This window comes from Paramormyrops kingsleyae, chromosome 9 (genome assembly GCF_048594095.1).
Source record: "Paramormyrops kingsleyae isolate MSU_618 chromosome 9, PKINGS_0.4, whole genome shotgun sequence".
Lineage (NCBI taxonomy): Eukaryota > Metazoa > Chordata > Actinopteri > Osteoglossiformes > Mormyridae > Paramormyrops > Paramormyrops kingsleyae.
In genome coordinates this window covers 13,106,854-13,131,518 of record NC_132805.1, presented here as the reverse complement: position 1 = coordinate 13,131,518, position 24,665 = coordinate 13,106,854, and the positions used below count along the sequence as shown (strand labels likewise).

The following is a 24,665-nucleotide window of genomic DNA, read 5'->3' as shown; positions in this document are numbered from 1 at the left end:
AAGTATATTGCAGCTTGTGTTTAAAAGGAGCGCCGGTTCTATTGATGATTGTTTCAGGAAGGTCCTATCTCGGACCATGAAATAGGAAGGCAATTCACTTATAGCTCAGTAGCGGAATCAGTTTTTTTCCGCACCGCGAATGTAACATTTTCCTTGGGTTTCACGTGTTTGCTGTTTGTGGGCCTATACGCCTTCTTGGGCCACTTCTGATTGGTGAGCATGACTGGCACGCGAGAAGCACGGCACTTGTGATTGGTGAGAATGACTGTCACACAGGGAGCACGGACTGAATATGTAAAAGTATTCTCACAGCAGTTTTAAACCCTGGGTCCGACGTGCTGTATAATGTATATCCTAAATCGCGATTTTGAGACTTGCTAATCGCGTTGTTTAAAATTAATTCGATTCGATTTCGATTTGAAATTGATAAATCGTGCAGCCCTACTTTATACCTGTTTCCAGCAAAACTAAATCTAGGAAACAACAACCAAGGTGGTTTACTAAGGAAATTAAGAATAAAGTCAGGAGGAAAATGGCTCTGTTCCACAATCGGAAAATAACTAATTAAGCAGGAGTATCTAAGTCTACAGGTAGAGTTAAAAAATAACATTAGACTGACCAAGAGGGCTGTAGAAAGAAAAATTGCATTGGAGGCTAAGGATGACAATAAAAGTTTCTTCCAATATTTTAACTCCAAAAGAGCTCTAAAAGCTGAAATCACTAATTTGCAGGATAGTAAGGGCCTAATAATTGAAAATGAAATTGATATAGTAAATGAGTTTAATGATTATTTTTCACGGGTGTTCACAGTAGAGAACACAAGTAACTTACCACCAATTAGTACGAATTCAGCGTTGTCTATGACCAATATATGTATAACTGAGGCTGATGTGGTACTAAGCCTAGCTAAACTCAAAATAAATAAATCGCAGGGCCCTGATGGCATCTTACCTATAGTTTTAATAGAGATGAGGGATATTATTAGCCAACCTTTAACTTTAATATTCCAGAAATCGTTATCTGCGGGTGTGGTACCTTCAGATTGGAAGCATGCTAATATAACACCCATATTCAAAAAAGGGGATAGAAGTAATCCAGCAAACTATAGGCCAATCAGTTTAACTAGCATTACTGGAAAAATAATGGAAGCTATAATCCAAGTGAAAATGGTAGATTACCTGGATGCAAATAACATTCTGAGGGATACCCAACATGGATTTAGGAGAGGTAGATCCTGTTTAACGAATCTACTTGAGTTCTTTGAGGAAGCTACAAGTGAAATTGATCACAAAAAGGCCTACGATGTGATCTACTTAGATTTCCAGAAGGCCTTTGATGTTGTCCCCCACAAACGGCTCTTGCTAAAGCTCAAAGCTGCAGGGATTTTAGGAACTGTGGCAGCTTGGATCGAAAACTGGTTAACTGACAGGAAGCAGCGAGTAGTTATTAGAGGCACAATGTCACAGTGGGCCTGTGTTCATAGTGGGGTACCGCAGGGTTCAATTTTAGGACCACTATTGTTCCTAATTTACATTAATGATATTGACACCAATACATTCAGTAAACTGGTTAAATTTGCAGAGGACACCAAGGTGGGTGGTGTAGCAGATACTGATCTAGCAGCAGAGAGGCTACAACGGGATCTGGATTTAATTAGCGACTGAGCTGATACTTGGCAGATGAAATTTAACACGACGCTGCCCGCTGGTACCTCCGCGCTACAGTATTTATTTACTTATAGACTTTGCCCAAATTCTGTCCTGGGTTTCATCTAATTAATAAATAAAAAAATTTGATGATGCCTCCACCTTAGTTATTAAAAAGAATGGATACAACACAGGGGTCCCAGCAAGTGCAGCCTGTGAAAGATTGCTTTGCGTAGGAAAGGATATTTTCAGAGAAACCGCCTTTCTGATGCCACTTTTGAAAAGCTTCTCTTGTGCCGTGTAAACAAACACTTGTTAGAACAATAAGAGCCCACCCATGCACCATTACCCCTCTCCCACCCCTCCCCTTCCATCCCATCACCCCAAAACTAAAACATGTAATTCAGGACTTTGATTCTCATTTCAATTTGGACCAGTTCATTTGCTATTGTCCCAGTGATCACTCTCTGAGCCATGCTTATTAATCATGGTGTTGCATATCGTCCGTAATCACAGTTTAACACGGCAGCGCACCTACACACTGTAGCAGATTCACTAACAACATGGCAATGACAGGGGAAAAGCTGGCGCTTGTGCCCAAGAAAGATGTTGCTACATCTGTAATATGGAATTGGTTCGGTTTTACCTCGTAGGCCAAAGGGTCTGGCTGTCCGCTTGGGATTTGCCTCTACAGGTACTGTCATGTGTAAGATCACAGACACACACACACAGGTTTGTAATTTTATCATTGTGGGGACACTCCATTCATTTCTATGAGGAAAACTCAAACAACATGACGACCTTAACCCCTACCCAGCCGATTACATTTACAGATCTTTGTGGGGACCTGAAACATTATCCCCACAACTTAAAAAAATGGTTTTTATTACATTGTGGGGGACATTTGGACCCAATCCAAAAACACACATATATACACTCAAGGCAGTCAAATAAGGAGAGTGAGACATTACAGTACCCGCACCCAAAAAGAATTACCTCACCAATTTGGTATTTTGTATTTCATAAAAAAAAACCTGGGTGTTAGAGATCCCAGTTTTCAGGCGGTGCTGATCATCAGAAAGGGCAAAAGGGGGCTTTAGCCCTGGCTGTCTCTTCACTGTCCATTATGAAGTGTAATTGTTTGTATGTTTTGTACAGTTATGTACAGACTCTCCACCTCATTACTCTTGTATTTCGTAGTGCCAAAAAAAGACAAAACATGCATATTTAAAGATGAATTTGATTTATAGTATTATTACTAATTTGTTAAATTTTCTATAAATATCTCAAGATCTAATATTATTATCGTGAATTCTTTTGGCCATGATAATTACAGCGGGGAAAATAAGTATTGAACGCGTCAACATTTTTCTCAGTAAATATATTTCTAAAGGATCTATTGACATGAAATTTACACCAGATGTCGGTAACAACCCAAGTAATCCACACATACAAAGAAATCAAAACAAATAAGTACATAGATTAAGTTATGTGAAATAAAGTGAAATGACACAGGGAACAAGTATTGAACACATGAAGAACAGGAGGTGCAAAAAGGCACGGAAAGCCAAGAAACCAGCTGAAATCTGTCAGTATTTAGAAAGAAATCCTGCCCCCTATCAGTGCAAATTAATATCAACTGGTTTAGTCCTAACTGATGGCTTATAAAAAGGTTTCTCATTACCAAGGTGTCACACAAGAAGCATTTCATGATGCATAAAAGCAAAGAGCTCACTCAAGACCTTCGCAACCTGATTGCTGCAAAACATACCGATGGCATCGTTCCGTCTGATTCAAATACATAATCAGGTGCCTTAATTTAAGCCTTGAGCTAATTATTAAATCATTTGGTTGATCACAAATTGAAAACATATCTCTCAGATGTTGTCCATCAAGGGCCATGATTAGGGATCCCTGTTGTAGCTCTACAGTATGTATACTGGACTCCATTCATGAATAATAATTACATTGTGTTGTTCAAAACTATTCAAACCAAAATGTTTTAACAAATAACAGTTTTGTATGTTTATTGTAAGCCTGCTATTCAGTATGTACACTGTATATACTTCATAATCTTTGGCCTATAAATGATCTGCTCAAATATTTTACGTCACCATTCTCTGGGTGGGGATTACATGCTGTTTTATCTTTGGAGAGTGTTGAGTATGATATCAAATTAAATGGCTGTACTGTTACATTTGTGGTTTTTGTGTTTCTCTGTTGATTTTGGTTTTGCTGTGGGGTGAAGGACCTGTGCGGGACACCTAGGAAGTGCTGATATTGTATCTGATCACAAAAATGCAGGCGCAAGTTATAGTGTCAAAGTATTATATTAAAAATATAAATAGTCCAGCACACATGCCTCCTTCAGGATCTGTGAGAACAAAGGAAATAAAGAAGTTCAGGATATTTCATGCTCAATCAATAGAAACAACTGAAACAGAATATCTGATAGCACCTAGAGTAGGAAGAACTACAGCAGGCTGCAGAGCATTCTCTTATAGAGCTCTGCAGCTGTGGAATAGTCTTCCATTGGATGTGCAAGATTCAGGCTCACTCTCAGTATTCAAGTCTAGACTAAAAACACACTTATTTAATCTGGCCTATAGGGACTCGAGTTCTGGGTCTAGCTAACTGCTCACTCCCAGTCAGACCTATAGTGTGAGGTGTAGAGCTGGGTGGGGATCGGTGCCATTGGCCTTGGATAAACTGAACTGTCAGTGCTGTCACTCTAGCTTCACACCCCCTTGTGGAATTGGAGTGCTGACATTTCAGGGACCCCCCATGCCTGTGTTCCCACTTGCCTCTCCCTCCTACTTATGCTGCCGTAGCCATATCTACCAGAGCTTACAAACCACACTCATCTAACTGTTTGCACTGGCTCTAGTCTCCCATAATTCAGCTGATTGCATTTTTTATTTCCCCTACCCCTCTTGGGCTGTGCTGCCTGGAGACCCCATAATATCAAGATATTCTGCCTTCCCTACTGCCTGCGACGCCTCTACTTCCAGTGGCTCCCTTCACTACCTGCTCGCCCTTCTGCCTGTGGTGTCTCTCCTGAATGCCCTGCTGCTGTACCACTGTTCATCCTGCCATCAGAAGCTGCACCAGCATCTGCCTGCCATCACCTGCCTGCCCCCTGCTTTGAGACTCAAATCTTAAAATTGGGACAGTGTGAATTTGACTTCCTCTGCCGGTCCCTAGAAGATGGGTTCCTCCTTTGAGTCTAGTCCCTCCCATGGTTTCTTCCTTCTAGGGAGTTTTTCCTTTGTCACCTCTGGTTTGCTATTAACTTTCTGGTATTCACCATTCTCTCACATAGGCTGTTTGTTTATTGACCAACTAACCACAGCATGTTTTCAGACTGTGGACATGGTTCGAACATGCAAGCTCCACACATATGGAGCCATGGTGGAGACTCAAACCCTGGCCCCAGTGTGAGACCACAGTGCTAACCACTGCACGACTCCCATGAATGTTGCAATATTTAGTTCTGCTTTGCAATACTGACAGACAACTGCATTTTCATTCACTTTTAATGTGAAGTACTTCCACACAACTTAGGCTTTTGCTCTTCATTTGGACCCTCATCCTCAATGCACCATCTTCCTTCAACCAAATTGCAAAGTAATTGGGAAAACAAATTTTAGCTCTTTAATATTTGAGTAATTGAGATTAATTAATTAACAGCTTTTTATCATATACAGATGTTGGGAAAAGTTACTTACAGGTTTAAGTTGCTATAGGTGGATGTGTCATTAAATTCCAGACCCTATATGAAAAGCAAAAGAGAATGTGTAGCATGCAATATTAAGCTTCCTTCATTTTCAGTCTGTTTTGGGTCCTAATGACTTCAGGTTTTAAGAATATATAACCTTACAGTGTATATGTGGTCTGAGTCAGAGGATATGGGCTGAAAATTCTTTGGCTGCAACAAAACAACATCAAGATGTGACAGGGTGCTCTCATATAAAACACATAAATAACTGTATAAAATCAATGCTAATGTGTGCCTTACACCAAGAAATGAAACACTGAGATACTCACAGCAGGAGCCTTAACGTTGGAGTTCGCCAGCTCTTGGCAGTTTTCATACACAACACTCTGTGAGGCAAAGAATGATGTTGAAATTGAGAGACTTTAACTGTTAATTTCACCTTTCATCACTCGTAGACACTGAACACTGCCTATTGTAATCTGGTATAGAAGAACACTGGACATGAACTCCAAGAACTATGAGATATTGATATGAATCAGGCCATTCATAAATGTTAATTATAGAACTAAACAATCTGAGAAACACATTCATCAACTGCACTTTAATCTGCTATTCAAATCATTCACACAGATAGTCAGAGTTTTGCTCTCTGCAACCCCACTGTCACATATAAATGCAAATCTCACGTCCACCAGGAAAAACTCCACCCATACAGCCCTCAGCCAGGACCTTGTGCGTATCCCCACACTCTACTGAGGTCATTCAGCAAAATTCAAATGCTGGAAAAATCCATTTTGGATGATTCCAGTAACCAGCTGCTTATAGCCAAAATGCTGGAACTCTAACTCAGGTTCCTTCCCTAATTCCCTAATCCTTCTTGCTTATTCAGCTTTCATCTTGTGGATCATGGGCCCACAAGCTCAGTCGCCGTTTTTCATTTCTTAATGAGGCAATATTCTGAGTGTTACGTGTGGCCGTTGTCTTGTCTTTGTGTGTGGTTTTGTTTGCTCTTTGTGTTACAGGTCACTCCGTTGGTGCGGATTGATGACGTCTGGGGTGGAGACTTCCCTTTATAAGGAGATGGAACAAACTGAACAGCGACATCAGCGTCTTGCAGCAAATGTACATTTACCAAACGTAGAAATACTGAACATCTAGTTACACCAGTTTAGGGGCAGGCGCAACCTATGTACTTTTGTTTAGGACAGAGTAGTTCTCCTTTGGGGATTAAATGGACAGGTAGGTTATTTAGACCCTTTTGCTTATTTCTTTTCTTTGACGCCGCCTATAGCCTCCCACCGTTTAGATATTGTTTTTGCCCTTGATATTTGTCACTTTACTTGCCACACGTGTTAATAAAAGCATATCTTTCTATTTTTATCTTACGTTTTGGTGTCTGTGGTGTTTTCGGTCCTAAACCAAAATAATAACAATGTTAATCCCAGACCTAGACCTGGGATCGTAACACTGAGATTACTTAAGAATTCTCAGGGCCTTTAAATAACTAATTCATCTAAATGGATGCATCTGATAAAAGTGCACAGTATGAGCAATACACCTGAAATGTAAGTAACATACAGCAACTAAACTAACCTGTAAAACAGCACACTAGGGGGGAAATGAAGATTACAGTGGATATAATTTAGGTACATTACTTGCTTTAGGTAAAATCCCCCACTAAGACAGACATTAAGCAGTAAATATATGCCCTGTCCTGTGAAACCACATAAACAGACTCAGTCAGGTAACTACTGGCTAAAGCTAAACAGACCTAAACAGTCTGGGTAACTGGACCTCAAAAGAAAAAGAAGAAAAAATGTTAAATGCAAGCATGGCTTACCATCTGATGTCCATCTGGACAAGGACGTGCCACTTAAATAAAGATGTGAAACAGTATAAAATTAAACTGCGGTAACAAAATATTCAACAGTCAATACTTTAGGTGCCGAATGTTATCTGAAAGTACAAAAGTAAAGTACCTCACATTAGGGCTGGACAATAATTCGATATCAATATATATCGCGATATAATTTTTTTCGATAACGGTGATACGATTTTTAAACATATTTCCGATATTTCGATATACATTTGAATATTACATATATTCACCGGCTTTTAAAAATGTATCACAAGTGCTAAACAGCGCGTATTGAAATCGCATTCGCATGGTAATTTGCTCAACAACGCAGCTGTGAAACGTGATCCAGGTAAAACTTTTTTAGACAGCATAAATAATATTGAAGCATTTGTTTTCAAGCAGACTGTTAAAAGCAAAAGCAACAAAGCATTTTAGACTTTGTAAAGAAACCATAGTAACCACGTGTATGATACTTTTCAGAGCTGCGTCAGAGGGAAATGACTCGTGAATTTAATTTTGACACTGGTTAGCTTTTTGTGAAAACGAACTACAGTACACCCCGCAGGTTTTTTGTGATTTTGTGAGCGATCTTTGTGTTTTCAATGTTGGAGAATATAATTAAAGGTTTGTATCAAGAAACGACGGTGGTTTTTATTGTATACTGGTAAATCTCTGCTGTTAGTTGGTGGTATGCCTTTTGTTAGCCAACATGTATGTCGGGGCCGGCTCTACGCTGGGGCAACGCCCCCTTAAGCAAACGTCCTGCCCCCTTAAATCAAATTTTTAGAAGTTGAGGAAGAAAATAATAATTACCCACAAACTGAATATGGACAAGATTTACTACAGTAGCTGAAAAATCCACTGAAAAAGGCACAAACGAGATGATAAGTTTCACTTCTTGTTCGCTCTTTCCCTCCGCGTTCTGTTTGTGCGCGGGCTCACGCAGCACTCGGCAGATCCCCCACTCACCCTCCCCCCAGCTAAACATCCAATCACTGTTAGTATGCAAATGAGCCAGTTTCTCAGTAGGCAGGGCAAAGCGAAATGAGCTGCGTGATTGCGGAAGGTTTGGAGGAAACAGCAATCTCTCTCGTCAAAATCATAGTGACTAGTGAGATCATGGTTCGAATTATTTTTGTCTATTTGGGGGGGTCTTGATCGGGGGGTACTGTACCCCCCAGTACCCCCCGATAAAGACCCCCCCCAAATAGACAAAAATAGCAGTTTGGGGAGGGGGGGTATTAACATTTTTCTTGTTGTTTTTTTTTTTTTAAGAAAGAACCTCACCTTGTAGGAAAATTTTATGTAAAACGATTTTAGACACCCCTAGTGTGGATCGTACCATTTGAACCACCTTGGCGCTAGAAGCAGCTTAGCCAGTCGGTTACGTCATTCATTCTCATTGAGCGACTTGTTCGTTGTGATTTCAAGATTCTTTATTCGTCACATACATAGTTATAACAAGTACAACATGTAGTGAAATGAACCCTGACCGATCCTATTTTTCAGTTTTATATTTCAAGACCCGGTGAATTGATTTTTTCTTTTTCATAACTTAGCCTACCCTTTTTAGTTTTGGTAATATTGGCAATAGTGAAAAGTGTTTTGTTGGGTTCAAATATGTTTGATATAGGCCATCCAATTAAGGTAAATGTCTTGTTTTTAATCTGATGAGGAATATTTTATTTTATTTTTTGTTTTACTTTTCAGTTTTCCCCCTGAGGGATTGCCACCTTACTGTGGTCAGGGGCTTTGCGTGCCTCAGTGACCCTAAGAGCTACACCAGCAGAAGCTTAGCCTTCAGGTGGGACACCCAAGTTGGACAGGTCTTAGGGCAGAGGCCTGACAAAGTGCAATCCAATTACATGACAAAAACAGTTATCCAGAGCACCACCCCACCCCTTTCCCACCTTTGTCGCCACCATGTGCCCCCTTCACATTTCTGTCTGCCCCCTCATATATGCATGTCTAGAACCGGCCCCGATGTATGTACATATTTATAGCATGCCGATCGCGTCAAACAAATCGCGGCAATGCCAAAAACCCGTGCATGTACATTCTCAGTTATTAACGCACATAAATACATTTCAAGCACATGCTAATATATTGCTGCCATATTGGTTTTCGGTTATCTCGACGCTTTTTGGCAACCCCCTAGGCCGGCGGCATAACCGGGTTCGACTGTATATGAATAATCAGCCTGTTCTAGTTTAAATGGAAATATATTATTGTTAATAAGCTGAGTCTGAGAGTTTTATTTATTAGTTTATTTCACATTTCTTTTTTGTAAAGGCTAAATACAAATAAAAAGTGAACCTTTTTTTTTTGTACTGTTTTTATTTAAAAAAAAAATTATATAATTTTAATAGGAGGAGCCTGGAGGTATTATAGACTTTGCAAATTCAGTTTGCAGACAACCATTGTGTGTGTCCTTGGCAGTTTTTTCCTGAGGCTTTTTAATATTGTCCATATCGATATCGGAATTATATCGTATCGACCAAAATTAAAAAATATATCGTGATATAAATTTTTGCCATATCGTCCAGGCCTACCTCACATACAGTAGGAGCATAAATGGATTCTCAATTAAATTAGAAAGTTGCCACCTAGTATCCCGCTACCCAGTTGTCACCAACAGGCAAACTCTGAATTAAAGCAGAATAGAATCCATACCAGGCAATGAATCCCCCCGATCGTTTCTCAGCAGTAATTTAGGGACTGAACAGCTGGATCTGCAGCTTCTCCCAGTCAATCAAAGAAATCAGCAAATACAGACAGAGCCATACTTACAGTCTGTGGAACCTTTACAGTTTTGTGGCACTGGAGAGGTCCTGGACCTTGGGAGACAGAAAAACAGCAGATCATAGGCTATACTTTCATTGCAGTTTCCTAACCTTTTACCTGTTACATGCAACCTTCAATGTGGCTGGTCAGCAAAGTGTTTCCATCATCACTGGGCCCTTGAGCAAGGCCCCTAACCCCAAAACCGGCTCCAGTGGGGCTTGATAAATGGCTGATCCGGCACTCTAAGCCCAGGCTTCATGTCACCTGTATATGTGTGAAGGTCTCAAAGGAGAGCAAGATGGGACACAAAACAAAAGAATTCCCATTTACCTGAATTCATATTTATGCAAATGGAAAATAAAGTATCATTCCTTTTCATATGAATGATCATAGTGTCTCTGGTTAATGCAGATGCTCAGATCACTGTTCAGTGCTGTTCTCTCAGTACTTTATATATCAGCTATTTGGTTTCATACATCAGAGTATATGTGTAGATTATTTACAGTATGTAAAGTGTCAACACCATTTGTCAGGGTCAGCCCCTGTTGTCTCACTCTGTGTCCCTTCCCCGTTTGACCAGCAGGTGTTGCTGGTCATCCCGTCCTTCATGTCAGTCTTTGTGTTATTCCCTCCTCTGTTGTCCGTTTGATCTAATATTATAATCATTGCAATACACTTACATGACCTTTCACCACATACAGATTAATTTAATTTCCATCAATCTGTCTTGGTGCTTAACCTTTTTTGTCATTGAGTATATTTGCCATAAGATTTCTTGCCTGAGCGTGACAGTCTGAAAGCATGAGCACCATGCCAGATGTGTGAGAGCTGACATTTAAAAATTGTTTCACCTGAGTTAATTTGCATAAAATGACATTACTTTATACAGTTGTTAAAAAGCAGAAACTTCAACAAACATGAAATCAATAATAAACTACGAGTATTTATTCAGCGTTTTATAAAATGCGTACTGCATTTGAAAACTTTTCAGCTGTAGGATTTCAGGACAGAGCAGCCGCTCTCTTAGGAACATTATGGCTTTTTGGTTGGGGGTGTTAGATTCACTGCTGTTATTAACACCCATGGTGACGCAGGAGGTAGTGCTATCATTCAGCAACTAGAGGGTTTCAGGTTCAAGCCCTGGTTCCTCCTGTTCCCATCAAGGTGTCCTTCAGCAAGACCCTGAACCCCAAATTGCAGTGTGCAGGCTGGCACCTTGCATGGTAGCCTCCATCACCGGTGTGTGAGTGAGGATAAGTGAATGTGAGGCATAAATTGTAAAGCACTTTGAGTGCTAATAAGAGTAGAAAAGCACTATATAAATGCAGTCCATTTACCATGTCACATTATTGCAAACAGAAGGGCTGCTTACACTGAAGTACATCTTGCTGGGAGGTTAAAGGAGTTTGATGTTGAATGGTCTGGGAAACCGTGGTTCTAATGTTATTAGATCGCTACTGTTTTTCTATTAAATGGAATTATATATATATATATATATATATATATATTAGGGATGCAAATTATCAAGTAATTCATTAATCAATAGTTGTTTCATCTTATCGATCGATGATCGATTAATTGCTAAGCGGCAATTTTTCTGTGAAGCTGAATTTCCCTCTGAATAGGTTCCATCTACTGTATACGTAACATAGAATGCTATCTTCTATATGATATGAAGAAAAAATGCAAATCATATTCCTTAATCAAAGGTTTATTCTGAGCTCACTTGAGGGCAGGGAATAACATTTGTTGTCGTCATTGACCAACTTGAAGTGGCTCCATACTGCACTCCGTTTTGCCCTCTTCATCCTCTGTGTACCGTTTCTCTTTTATCTGTTGTTTTATCTGTTGTTTGCTTGTGTTCCCGCGTGTGCGTCAAGTACGTCTGGTGTCAAGTGCGCCCCACAAGGACTGGCAAGGAATTATTGGTTCAAAATACAATTAATTGCAATTAATTAATTTTAATCGAGTAATTTCTTATCGACAATTAATTGATAATCGATTAATTGCTTACATCCCTAATATATATATATAATTATTATATTTTATATTATTTTATCATTATTACTTAATTTAATGTAAGAGTCACAGATTTTGTGATAGTTGTTTTATGTTTGATTGTTCTCAGCTAATTAAAAAAAAGTAATAAATATATGTTGGAAGCAATTCATATCTTTAAGTTCTCATCCTTGCGTTAGAATGTTAACCAGTTAATATTTTGATGGTATTTTATGTGGTAATGCTGTGTCCATCCATCCATCCATCACCGTAACCGCTTAATCCCAACTGGGGTCACGGGGGGGACTGGAGCCTATCCCAGGAAAAAGGGGCATGGGTGGGAACCAACCGTGGGCAGTCGCCAACACACCGCAGGGTGCATACACACACAAAATTACAGGGTCAATTTGGACATGCCAATCAACCTACCCTGCACGCTTTTGGACCATGGGAGGAAACTGGACCCACCACTGGAAACCCACGCGAACACAGGGAGAGTGTGCAAAGTCCACACAGAAAGGACCTACGTCCGACCCTGGGATCGAACCCAGGACCTTCTTGCTATAAGGCAGCAGCAATAGCCACTGTGTGACTGTGCCATATGTTTTAAATCTATTACACACTTAATATTGAACTGAAGCTTGACACATAAAATATTATATCACAAATCAAAACGTAATCGCAACATCTGTCAGAAATATCGTGATTAGTATCATGATTAGGTATATTCCCCAAATAGTTCAGCCCTAGTGACAGGCCTACACCTGCCATTCAAATCACACTGCAAGCTAATTGCATTCCCAGGCGTTCAGTTGTAATGGAATCAAATACAGTTGCATTAAAAGAAGCAAAATCAAAACTATCAGGCCCTGCCAGGACTAATGACTTTATTAGTAATGTATATCGACAGCTTGGTGTATGAGGAGGAAGCTGAGGGTATGAGGTGTGATTATTCTCCCTCACTGTAGTAAAGGCCCCTTGTTACTCACCGCAGTTTCTTTAAGATGAAGAATCCAGCTGGAAAAAGCCCCAGAGCCAGTACAACACCGATGACAATCCCAGCAATCGCTCCACCAGACAGGCCATTGTGGACACCTCCCTCTGCAGGAATAACTGAACAATAATTCAGGATCAGTAACCAATACAATCTTTGGTTTACTACCAAGTGAAGGAAAAGTACGAGTTACATAAAGCAGCATCTTTTCAGACAGATCAGATAAATAACAGATATCGAGACAGTTCTCACACCTCAGCTGTAAATGCATCTTACTAACAAACTACCTTTATTTCTGCTGTAACTGAAATGAAATTACTCAGTTATAAACACCATTTTTACAAATGTATAGAAAAGACCAGCAATATAGAATAATGATGATAATAATATGTCCTAGATCACAGAGGAAAGGGAGAACCTGTAGGCCAAGCCCTGAATGATTATTACAATCCAGATCCAAGTGTATTTGTATCAGTGAGGATCAGATTTTTTGTTAAACTGTATTAAAACTGTGCTAGTTAAAAAGAAACGTTCTGTGACACAATTTGTCCCGTGTATTTCACAGTTGGCAGGAGCAACATAGTCTGTTAAGGGCGTCTACTATTTCTTCTAAAAATGTATCCTGGCAATTATTTTATAACTCTCTCTCTCTCTCTCTCTCTCTCTCTCTATATATATATATATATATATATATATATATATATATATATATATGTAAGGAATAATTGACGACGGGCCGTTGAATTATTAGAAAAATAATGCACACCCGAGGTGGTAATTCCCTGTATATAAATATAAAATTTAATTCACTAAGGCACCTATCGCTTTTACAAGGAGTTGTGTGTGTGTGGGGGGGATGATTAATTTCTTTTATGTTACATGTGTTGGTTTTCTGAAAATTCTCTGAAAATATTTCTGGGAAAAAAGACAATGATATACACTGTGTCAAAATAAGAAGCAGACCTAGCTGGTAACTATAATACCTAAATGTCAATACATCACACCAGTACCTGGGTGAAGAGGTACCCAAAGTCATTAGCACGTGTCTCCGAATAATGAGAAAACTGAAATTTATATCCGATCACCTTACCATCCATTATTTATTATTTTCCTTTCATACAAACATTATTTGTATAAAGAAGAGAAAAGAACAGCAAAATAAAATAAAGATAAAATTCCCTAAATCACAGCAAAAAGGGAGAACCTGTACACTAAACCCAGAAAGATCATTGAACACCAGACCTAAGAATCAAATAAAATTAGACCAGTAGCTGACATCTCTCTCACTTACCCAGAACAGTGATCACTGAACGTTCAGATGAATGATACCGTTGGGTTATGTTGTTATGAGCCCAGCAGACATAATTACCACTCTGACTCTCCTTAATATTCGTCAGCTGGAGTTTATTGCCCATTTCGTTCAGCAGTGTGTCATTAAGAGCCCATTGAAACTGTGCAGGAGGTCTGGACTGAGCTGAGCAGGACAGGGTGAGGCTGGTTCCTGGGGTGAATGTTGTCCCTGGAGGACTCACAGTTACTGCAACGGTATCGGGTCCAACTAAAATACATGTATTAAACAACACAAAGAACAAACTCAGCTACAAAATTTTGGAGACACTGTATGAAAATATATTTGCACTAGTGATCAATCAGGTAAATTAATGCAAATATGGGTGGGTAGGTAGGTAGTTACACTATACTGGGCCCCATGAAGAAATTACTTTAAATTTCATTCAAATTTAATTAGTACACTTATAGTGTAACGTAATCAGCTGCTGAATAATAAACAATGCTAAAAACTTCACTAAAAAGAATAGCAGACTAATAGCATATTTACCAATTAAAATCAAGGTAAAAAGAAAACTATTAGCTGGTGTTAGAGCAGGTGAGTTATGGGGAATTTGAGCAAAGCAAGCTTGAAATAAACAAATTCATGTAAAGCATTGACGACTTATCAGTGAGTTATATATACAGTACTGTATATACAGTCATGTGAAAAAGAAAGTACACCCTCTGTCAGTTCTAAAGATTTACATATCAGGACATAAAAGAACATGTGGTCCTTTGCAAGTCCTAAAATTAGATAAATAGAAACTGAATATATTGAGTATATAAATAAAAACACATGGGTGTGTATAATTAAGGTCACCCTTACTGCTTCCATAGGGATTTAGAGGGTAAGTAGCAGCCAGATGCTGCTAATCAAATGCAGCAAGTGTGACCACCTCTATAAAAGTTTTGGCAGTTTGCTGGTCTGGAGCAATCAGGTGTGTTACCACAATGCCAAGGAGGAAAGACATCAGCAATGATCTTAGAGAAGCAATTGCTGCTGCCCATCAATGTGGGGAGGGATATAAGGCCATTTCTATACAATGTGAAGTCCATCATTCTACAGTGAGAAAGATTATTCACAAGTGGAAAACATTCAAGACAGTTGCCAATCATCCCAGGAGTGGACGTTCCAGGAAATTCACCCCAAGGTCAGACCGTGCAATATTGCAAAAAACCCAAGAGCAACATCTCAGACTCTACAGGCCTCAGTTAGCATGTTAAATGGTAAAGTTCATGACAGTACAAATAGAAAAAGACTGAACAAGTATGACTTGTTTGGAAGGCTTGCCAGGAGAAAGCCTCTTCTCTCTAAAAAGAACATGGCAGCATGGCTTAGGTTTGCGAAGTTGCATTTGAACAAACTACATGACTTCTGGAACAATGTCCTTTGGACAGATGGGACCAAAGTGGAGATGTTTGGCCATATTGCACAGTGTCACGTTTGGCGAAAACCAAACACAGCATATCAGCATAAAAACATCATAGCAACTGTCAAGCACAGTGCTGGAGGGCTGATGATTTGGGTTTGGTTTGCAGCCATAGGACCTGGGCTCTTTGCAGTCATTGAGTCGACCATGAACTCCTCTGTATACCAAAGAATTGTACAGTGAAATATGAGCATCTGCCCGACAGCTAAAGCTTGGTCAAAATTGGGTCATGCAACTGGACAATGATCCAAAGCACACCAGCAAATCTACAATAGAATGGCTGAAAAAGAAAAGAATCAAGGTGTTGCAGTGACCCAGTCAAAGTCCAGACCTCAAGCTGATTGGAATGCTGGGGGGGGGACCTTAAGAGAGATGTGCATAAATGAAAGCTTGCAAACCTCAATGAACTGAAGTAACATTGTAAAGAAGAGAGGGGCAAAAATCCTCCAGAATGATGGGAGAGACTAATAAAGTCATACAGAGAATGATTACTTCAATTTAATGCTGCTGAAGGTGGTTCTACAAGCGAGTTGTTCATATATTGTTTCTCTATTTGGCAAGTAATGACATGGCCGAATGTTATGTGCATTGTTTTACACCTGAGGTTAATTTTACATAATTTTAGAACCTGGTAAGGACCACATGATTTTTTTAATGTCCTGATATATAAAACCATAGAACTGTAACAGGGTGTACTTTATTTTTCACATGACTGTACACATTTCTGATTTATTTAAACAGATCATGCAATTTCTTTGTCAGTGAAGAAATACTATTTCAAGCAGTCAGAATGAAAGCAAAGTGTTACACACAAAATTGAAAAAACTCACAGTTTATGTTAATGCTGATAGCCTGTCTGGTATTACTGACGATATTGGTCACACTGCAGTATATTGGCTCCTGATCTGATCTCAAAACAGGACTAATGGTGAGAGTGCGATTGTCAGCACTCAGATGAACTCGTTCACTGACTATGATGTCAGAGCTGCCGTTGAGCCAATGGAATGTGGGAGAGGAACCAGAGGCAGAGCATGTCAGGCTGACAGAGTCATTGAACTCCACTAGCTCAGTGGCATTGGCTTGTATTTTGACATCAGACACTTGTGCTGTAGGTTTAAACACAAAGAGAGATGTGTGTAAGCTTTGCATTGTCCTACTTTAATCCAAAAAGGGAGAAAATTAGCAGTGATGCCAGATGAAACAAAAAAATCAGTCTGTAAAATAAAAACGTTTTTTAAATTTAAGTATTTTTTTTCCTTATACTAAACATTTTGTAACATTTATTTTCTTCCTGAAGCTGTATTTTCAAAGTTAAGTCTACATGCATGTTGTACATTCAGCTCCATAGAAGATCCCTGGTTAGACCATCAGACTAAATGTAAATGGGAATCAAGAAGTTATTTGCAGCAGCTTGTGCATTTTGTTTAATTTTCTCTATCACTATGTCACTGTATCTTATTTTTGTCTATATGAGTTTTATGTCTTGTTTAGTGAAGACTACCATGGGTCCTTTTGTGATGAGATGTCGTTTTTCTGATTTTTTTCCACGCAGAGTTACACATTCCATAGCAAAGGTATTGTTTATAAACACGACCAACTAATAGCGCTCTGCAAACTGACCATTGATACCAAAATACACCTGAAATCCTGAGGAAACCGAGAACTGAGGACTGGAGCTAGATGCAGGGATAAGAGGGGGAAATACAAACCACCCATTCCTTATATCATCATGGGAAAGGTACGATCTCTAGAGAATAAACGGATGAACTAGAAGCACTAATAAAGACCCAGAGAGAATATTGTGAGCGCAGCATTTTGTGCTTTACGGAGACGTGGTTACATGAACACTACAGCGCTAGAGTGCCTGGTTTCAGGACATTGCCGGCAGACAGAAACAATTTGCTGTGGAGTAAGAATAAAGGACGTGGGATTACATCATTTACAACTGAAAGGTGATGTAAGTGATGGACATGTTACTGTAAAGGAATGCTTCTGTAGCCTGGACATTGAATTTCTAGTTGTTGGGATGCATCCATATTATCTGCCCTGAGGATTCTTACAGTTCAGATGCACTCCGACCCCTAGGCACATCAGATCATAACAAGGTTTTGCTAAAACCTAAGTATGTGCCCCCTGTGTGGAGGCAGCCGGTATCCACATGGACTGTGAGGAGGTGGACAGAGGAGGCTGATGAGTCACTATGCACCTGCTTTGAGGCCACAGACTGGGATGTGCTCTGCAAACCACATGGAGTGGACATTGACAATATGGCAGACTGTATAATGGACTACATAATGTTCTGTCTGAATGTCACAGCTCCAAACAGGACTGTTCACTGCTTCCCAGACAACAGACCCTGGATCACCAGTGACCTGAAGGAGCTCCTGAATATGAAGAAGAGAGCCTTCAGGTCTGGGCACAGAGATGAACTGAGGTGGATAGAGAGTGAACTGAAGGTGAGATTAAAGAAGTACAAAGAGTCCTATCGGAGGAACCCAGAGAACAAGCTCCAGCACAAATGTCAGGGTTGGTGTCTTCTGACCCCTCCCTTTGTGACCTTTTCCCATTTGGCTGGCAGGCATTGCTGGTCATGCCGCCTTTACCCCCCTCTGTGCTTCGGCCCTTGTATGTTTTCTTTGCTCCCCCAGGACTGCAGTGTAGCTCAGTGGGCTGAGCGTGTGGCAAAGACAATAGGTCTTAGTCATCAGTTCAAGACTGGTCTCTAACCAGCCTCATTGGTTTACTTGTTATTAATGGTTTTCTGTTCCCCTTTGTTTCTTTCCTATCTGTCTCCCTCTTTAAGATGACCTTGTAGCTTGTGTTCAGTTCTGTTTTGTTCTGTACTGTCTTATCCTAACATTCTCAGTCAGCAATTATATTTTCTAGTTTTGGTATCTGTTTTTCTGTGCTCATCAGTGGAGTTACTTTTACCTGTGTCTCGTTCCTGTTCCTCTCTGATTGGTTAATGGATCATTGAGTTACACCTGTCCCTTCTTTGCCCTGATTGCCTATGTGTATTTATGTGTTCGCTCTGTTCATTGTTCATGTTCCTGTGTATTATAAACTCTGCTTGGTTTATCTAGTCCTGCTCCCCATTTAGCCCAGTTCCTTAGTGGTTTCTTTATTATTTCTCCCAGTTTGTTATTGACCCCTTGTGGTCTCTTTATTTTGTAGCTTAACCCATTTTGTTCTGTTTTTCTTTAATTAAATGTTTTTGTCTTGGACCCGCAAGTGGATCATCATCTTTTCCCACCAGCATCATGCTGCTCTGTGACAACAATAGGGACGTATAGACAAGCATGAAACAGATTACTGGCTTTAAAGTGGAGGATCGGCAGCTAGGGGGCAGTCTGGACAGGTCAACGAGCTGAACATGTTTTTCCACAAGTTCAGCACCAGAACTCCAACTGCTCCCTCCCCCGCCTGCACAGTCCAGAACTCTTTCCTGCTTTATGATCAGTCTCCCTTCTCCCCTCCCCCAAACTCCCCCAACATACTACACTTCTGCTGAGATGGACACACTCCAGCATCCAATGGTGACCAATGAACAGATTAGAAGAGACCTGGAAAAACTCTACCAAGGTAAGTCTGCAGGCCGAGATGGCATCAGCTCCAGGGTGCTGAAGACCTGCACATGTCAGCAGTCTGGTCTTCAGCAGCATCTCTCTAACTTGAACCTGTGTCGAGAGGATGCCAATGCTGTGGAGAACATCCTGCCTAGTCTCAGTACTTAAGAAACCAGTGCCATCAAAACATGTATAGATCATGGGAGAAGAAGTTGAAATGGTCAAAGGTTAAAGATACTTAGGTGTTAACCTCTAACAATCTGGACTGGAAGACCAATATCAACTCTGTCTACAAGAAGGAGATGAGTAGACTATCATCTGGAAAAACTGAGATCCTTCAATATTTGTAGTAAGATGTCAGATCTATGAATTTATTGTGGCAAGTGCATTAGTAGTGTGTTGGGGGTGTAGTAATGGGAGTAGTGAGGTAAACAGATTAAATAAACTCATTGAAAAAGCTGGATCTGTACTTGGAAATAACCTTGACACCATCGAAACAGTCGATAAAAGGAGGACATTAAAGGAAATTCTTCCATCATGGAGTACCCAACTCACCCTCTTCAAGACCTAGTGGTGAAACAGTGCAGCAGTTTCTCCAACAAGCTTACTGAGCTCCACTCTCACTGAGCATTACAAGAGGTCATTCATACCAGCAGCCATCAGGCTATATAATTACTGAGCCCTGACTGTCAGAAGGTCACATAGTGCTATGATTAAGCTCCTGGTTACAAGCTCCATCTCACATTACATCTGTTGTCCGTATTTATTGCTTATTAATCATCATTTGCTGCAAAGAACCTCTCTGACATATTGTACTTCATTGTGTTCATTGGACATTTCTATTCGCATTTTTCCACACTGTTTACGCTGCAGGCTGCATATTGCACATTCATGTTCTTTACAATACTTGCACTACCTTTTACATTTACAGCTATTTTCCAATTACTGTTGCATATATTCCAATACCCTTATGTATCTATCTGATTAATTATGGGATCTATTTCACTTGTGTGCTCTGCTTTCTAGTTTGTTTTATCTTAAGCTATTCCTTTTCCTATACTTAAGCTATGGGTACTGTGATATGCTGGTATTTAATTAATGCTTGCTGCTGTAATAGAAGAATTTCCCAGTTGAGATCAATAAAGTACATCCATCCATCCACCCATCCATCCATCCATCCATCAATAAACCATACTGTCAAGTCCAACCCCACCCTGTTTGTCTGTTTCCCTTGGGTGTGGCTTCTAATCAGCCACACCTCAAGCTTTTTAGTCTTACCTCTTGTTCCTGCTCTCCTGTTAACCAGCCACAGCTGCATTCCATTTACTCCTCTGTTGGTCAGGTATATTAGCGTCTCTTAGTGCTGTGATTCCTTTTCAGTCATTGTTCTCTGTCCATGTAAGCTGCCATGCCTGTTTCCCCTCAATAAACTCCCCTGCGAAGGGTTCACTTGCTAACAGCCTGCGTTTGGGTAGCCCTTCTTCCACCGTGACGTGACAGAATGACTGAACCTCAAAGATGACCTCACAGCTGTTCTCCGGTCTAACCAGAGGAAATCTCTACTGTACCTTTGTTCCTCTGTTGAACCCAGAAAACCTCTACCTCTGTGACCGACGGTGGTACTGCCCCACACCAGAGTGGATTCTGTGGCCACTGCCTTGCCGGCTCCTGCACCCGTTCCAGAAAGGGACTAAGTGGAGGACACTTTTTGCTCTCTCCCTGGAGTTCTGCAGAAGCTCCTTGGAGATTCCTGACTGCAAGAATCACCTGAGATGATCACTCTGCTGCATCCCGGGCAACATGGGAGATAACATGCTTTTCTTGTCTTGCAATGGTGGGTGAAAGATACAACTTCACCCGACCGCCAACTGAGGGGCCTTCAATCGAGTTGCCCTTGTCTGCTGCAGCCCTCCCACCTACCAAGTTCACCTTATCCAAACTCCCCAGTGAGCCCACTGCCACACTGCTGGGAAAACCTTCAGTTAACTCCCGTCAGAGGAGACGTAGAGCTGGAAGGCCGACGGACCCTGATGCAATGGCACTCTGCCCAGAAGAGCTCACCATCTCTCCACAAGCACCAGACTCAGACGAGGCCGGTGCTGCTCCGCTGGGTGAGATCACCACCATGTCCTCCACTCCTGCCTCAGTTTTCACTGTGTCCCTGAAGGTGTTCACGCTCTTCCTGTCTTCCAATGTACTCTGCTCATCTTCAGAGGTGCCTGTCGAGTCTGGGTCATTCTTGGAGGCACCCACCATGCCCAGCCCAGAAGAGGCCCATGCTGCCCCTTTAGTGTCCAGTCCAAGAAAGACCTCCGCCACTCTGCAAGCACCTGACCCAGAAAAGGCTGCTGCTCTGCTGGCGTTTGACCCAGGAGAAATAGCCACTGCACCGTGGACCAGAGGAGGTGAGTTGCTGCTTCGTTAGCCACCTCGCTTCCTGCCCGAGGTTCGTGCTGTGCCTGTCACTAGAGGTGCCCACCGCACCATCACCCAGATGGCTCCTGTATGCCTGCATGTGACTGTCGCCCAGCCCACTCACCTGCCCGGTCCCTCATGGCCGATGCCTCGGGGGCTCCCACCCGCTCCCCTGCGGCCAATGCCCCGTCTGTCTCAGCCTACCCTCCGTCGGCCACCCAGGCTGTGGTCGATGCCCCTTACGCTCCCACCAGATTGGCACCTCCTCCATACACCTCCAGTAGCCTGTTGCAGGGCCCTCCTGAAGCTGGCCTTGGAGAGGGAGGATCTGGAGAGAAGGAGCCTGTTCCATTGCCAGGCCCCCCACTGGAGTCTACCACATCATAGCCAGGCTCCCTCCCAGAGCCCTTTGCAAGATGGCTGGTGGCCATATTCTCGGCATCTTCTGCTGGGCACCACCATGTTCATGACATGCTAGCAGCTGACAACAGGGCGACTCAGAGGAGTCAGGCCCAGAGGGGTAACTTGAGTTCCGCCAGCAGCATTGCCCTAAGTTCTACATCATGTATTTAGGGGGAAACAGGGAGCCGGAGGGAACCCCAGCAGGCGAGGGGCGGAAGCTGCAGGGGCCACAGGCGACCGAGAGGAGGGAGCAGGAGGGAAGGCCGAAGGTGAGGAGGAGGAAGGCGAAGGTAGCAATGGAGGAGTCAAGGAGGAAGACGAAGGGGACACAGGCGGAGGGAAGGAGGGAGCAGCAGCCGCGGCAGGCGAAGACGCAGCCGCCGCCGGCCAAGGCGTTGGCGACCGATGAGTCGGAGGCAGGGGACCCGCAGTCGACCGACGAGGTGCTGGAGGCGGGACCGCAGCCCGAAGGCTGGGACGCCGCGGAAGGCACAAGAGTCACGGGGGCCTGCGCGGGGAGCACAGCAGTCACGGGGAGCACAGGAATCACGGGAATGGTCTCGAGCGGTGCGTCAGCAGGAGGCGCCACAGGAGCCTCAGGGGGCACAGCAGCCTCAGGAACCACTGGACCTGGCCCCTTTAACCCTCAATGGTTCCTTGGGGTGCGTTCTGCACCCCCTGCCCATTTCTATGGCTACTACCATGTTGTTATTAAAATTACAGCAGTTATCCTCTAGGACATTGTAAGTGCACCAGTTTTACATACGGTCATGCCGAAAATGATAGAAAAAGTGTTGACGTCAATTATCGCTGGCATACTTTCTTCGGGGGTGCAAAATGCACCCCAAAAAAAACTTAATTTATGACAGATGTCTGTGGAGATTCTCAGTTATCCAGGCCATGGTTATCCTAAAAAAGGGTTATGCAATAGCAACTGGACTTTGTTTTTCATAGAAGAAGTGTTGCACTCCATCCAGAGTGCTTTCTCAATTCTGACTGACTGGTTGGCATAGCAGGTTGATGAACCCTGTAGAATCCTCAAGTCGTTAGCACTAGATGGTCACCTGTGGGTTGTTGTTGTTCCCCCTGGCTTTCATGTGTTTCACTGATACCACCTGAGGCTGAGCGTGAACGACTGTGGAAGCGTCTGGGCAAAGTTGAAAGAACTGCATTGTAGGTAGGTGATAGACGTCTTAGGCCACCTCCTCTGTTCAACGACGGTCGTTCATTTGAAGCAGTTGTCCTCCCGGTCCACCTACAATGCAGTTCTTTCAACTTTGCCAAGACGCTTCCAAAGTCGTTCACGCTCGGCCTCAGGTGGTATCAGTGAAACACATGAAAGCCAGGAGGAACAACAACAACCCACAGGTGACCATCTAGTGCTAACAACTTGAGGATTCCACAGGGTTCATCAACCTGCTATGCCAGTCAGTCAGAATTGAGAAAGCACTCTGGATGGAGTGCAAAACGTCTTCTATGAAAAAAAGTCCAGTTGCTATTACATAACCCTTTTTAGGGTTAATTAATGACATTGATATGATCGACAAATTCAGTTAATTAGTGATAATTGCTACTATAATTTTTTATGTTATTATATTCTAGAACATTTTCGGATATTAAAAAAAGTCAGCCATTTTGTTTTGTTTACATTTCAACTGTTAGAAAAGATATAACACCATGGCTAGGTATTCCACAGCTGAAGCTCTTCGACACATTCTGCAAGAGGATACAGTCGGAATGTGCATTATATGACCAGTCCCCTCTGCTGCCCCCCCCCAACGCCCGCAACCCTTTTAACTGCACTATCTCACTGCGTAAGCTGTGCAAGCATCATGCAGTTAACTAATAAATGTATCTTAACTTTAGTTAATTGAATTTGAGCTTGGTACCATTGAATTATATATGCCAATGGATAGGGGTGCAACTTGAACCCCAAGGACCTGGAACGTAACTTTCTGACAAGGACCCATTGAGGGTTAAGGGCCAGGCACGTCCCAATGAAGGGAGAAGCGACAGCTGGCTTGGGCAGCGAAGCAGCGGGCAGACGGGCTTCGGGTGTCCGCTCAGGTGAAGCAGCGGTGACGTCACCCGCGAACAACCCGCCGGGTGGAGAATCGGGCGGGGATTCTCCCAGTGCGCAGCAGGGCATGCAGCAGAAATAGAGACGGTCCCCAGACGGACCTCCTGCGCATCTTCCCGTCTATTTTTCCGTCACCTCAGGTAACTCCGAGAGCGGTCCACATGGCAGTCCGCAGGAGAGGGTTACTTTACGCAGGTTCGCTTCCGCCGCCCCACTTCTCAGCCGCCGCACGTTGTTGCGCACCTCCCTCGCAAGGTGCGCGTCTCCGGGCAGGGACACCTCTTCTAAGACGTCCCTGCTCCGGCTGGCTATAGCCCGTAGTACGGGATCATCCCGGATTTCGGGCTGATTCAGCCAATATAAAACCTCGTCAGTGAGGTCGAGGTATTCAGCCTCACCGATCTGAGGTGTTTTCTTGCAGAGTCCGGTCATTCTGTCATGACAC

At 42.3% G+C, this 24,665-nt stretch overlaps 1 protein-coding gene across 2 annotated transcripts in view; it reads right to left on the bottom strand.

Annotated features, from left to right (window-relative positions):
• Nucleotides 1–2,872: 2,872 nt before the first annotated feature.
• LOC111841718 (cell adhesion molecule CEACAM8-like) overlaps nucleotides 2,873–24,665 on the bottom strand; it is a 38,330-nt gene continuing 16,537 nt past the window's right edge. Inside the window, exons 3-11 of one of the 2 annotated variants that reach the window (XM_072716366.1) lie at nucleotides 16,588–16,863; nucleotides 14,290–14,556; nucleotides 12,994–13,105; nucleotides 10,013–10,059; nucleotides 7,205–7,236; nucleotides 5,694–5,750; nucleotides 5,527–5,574; nucleotides 5,375–5,418; nucleotides 2,873–4,020 (exon numbers count right to left, since the gene is read on the bottom strand). In XM_072716366.1, coding sequence (XP_072572467.1) covers nucleotides 4,014–4,020; nucleotides 5,375–5,418; nucleotides 5,527–5,574; nucleotides 5,694–5,750; nucleotides 7,205–7,236; nucleotides 10,013–10,059; nucleotides 12,994–13,105; nucleotides 14,290–14,556; nucleotides 16,588–16,863 — 890 coding nt within the window. In that variant the 3' untranslated portion in view covers nucleotides 2,873–4,013. The remainder of the gene's footprint in view (nucleotides 4,021–5,374; nucleotides 5,419–5,526; nucleotides 5,575–5,693; nucleotides 5,751–7,204; nucleotides 7,237–10,012; nucleotides 10,060–12,993; nucleotides 13,106–14,289; nucleotides 14,557–16,587; nucleotides 16,864–24,665) is intronic. The other variant, XM_072716367.1, reaches the window with a different exon arrangement.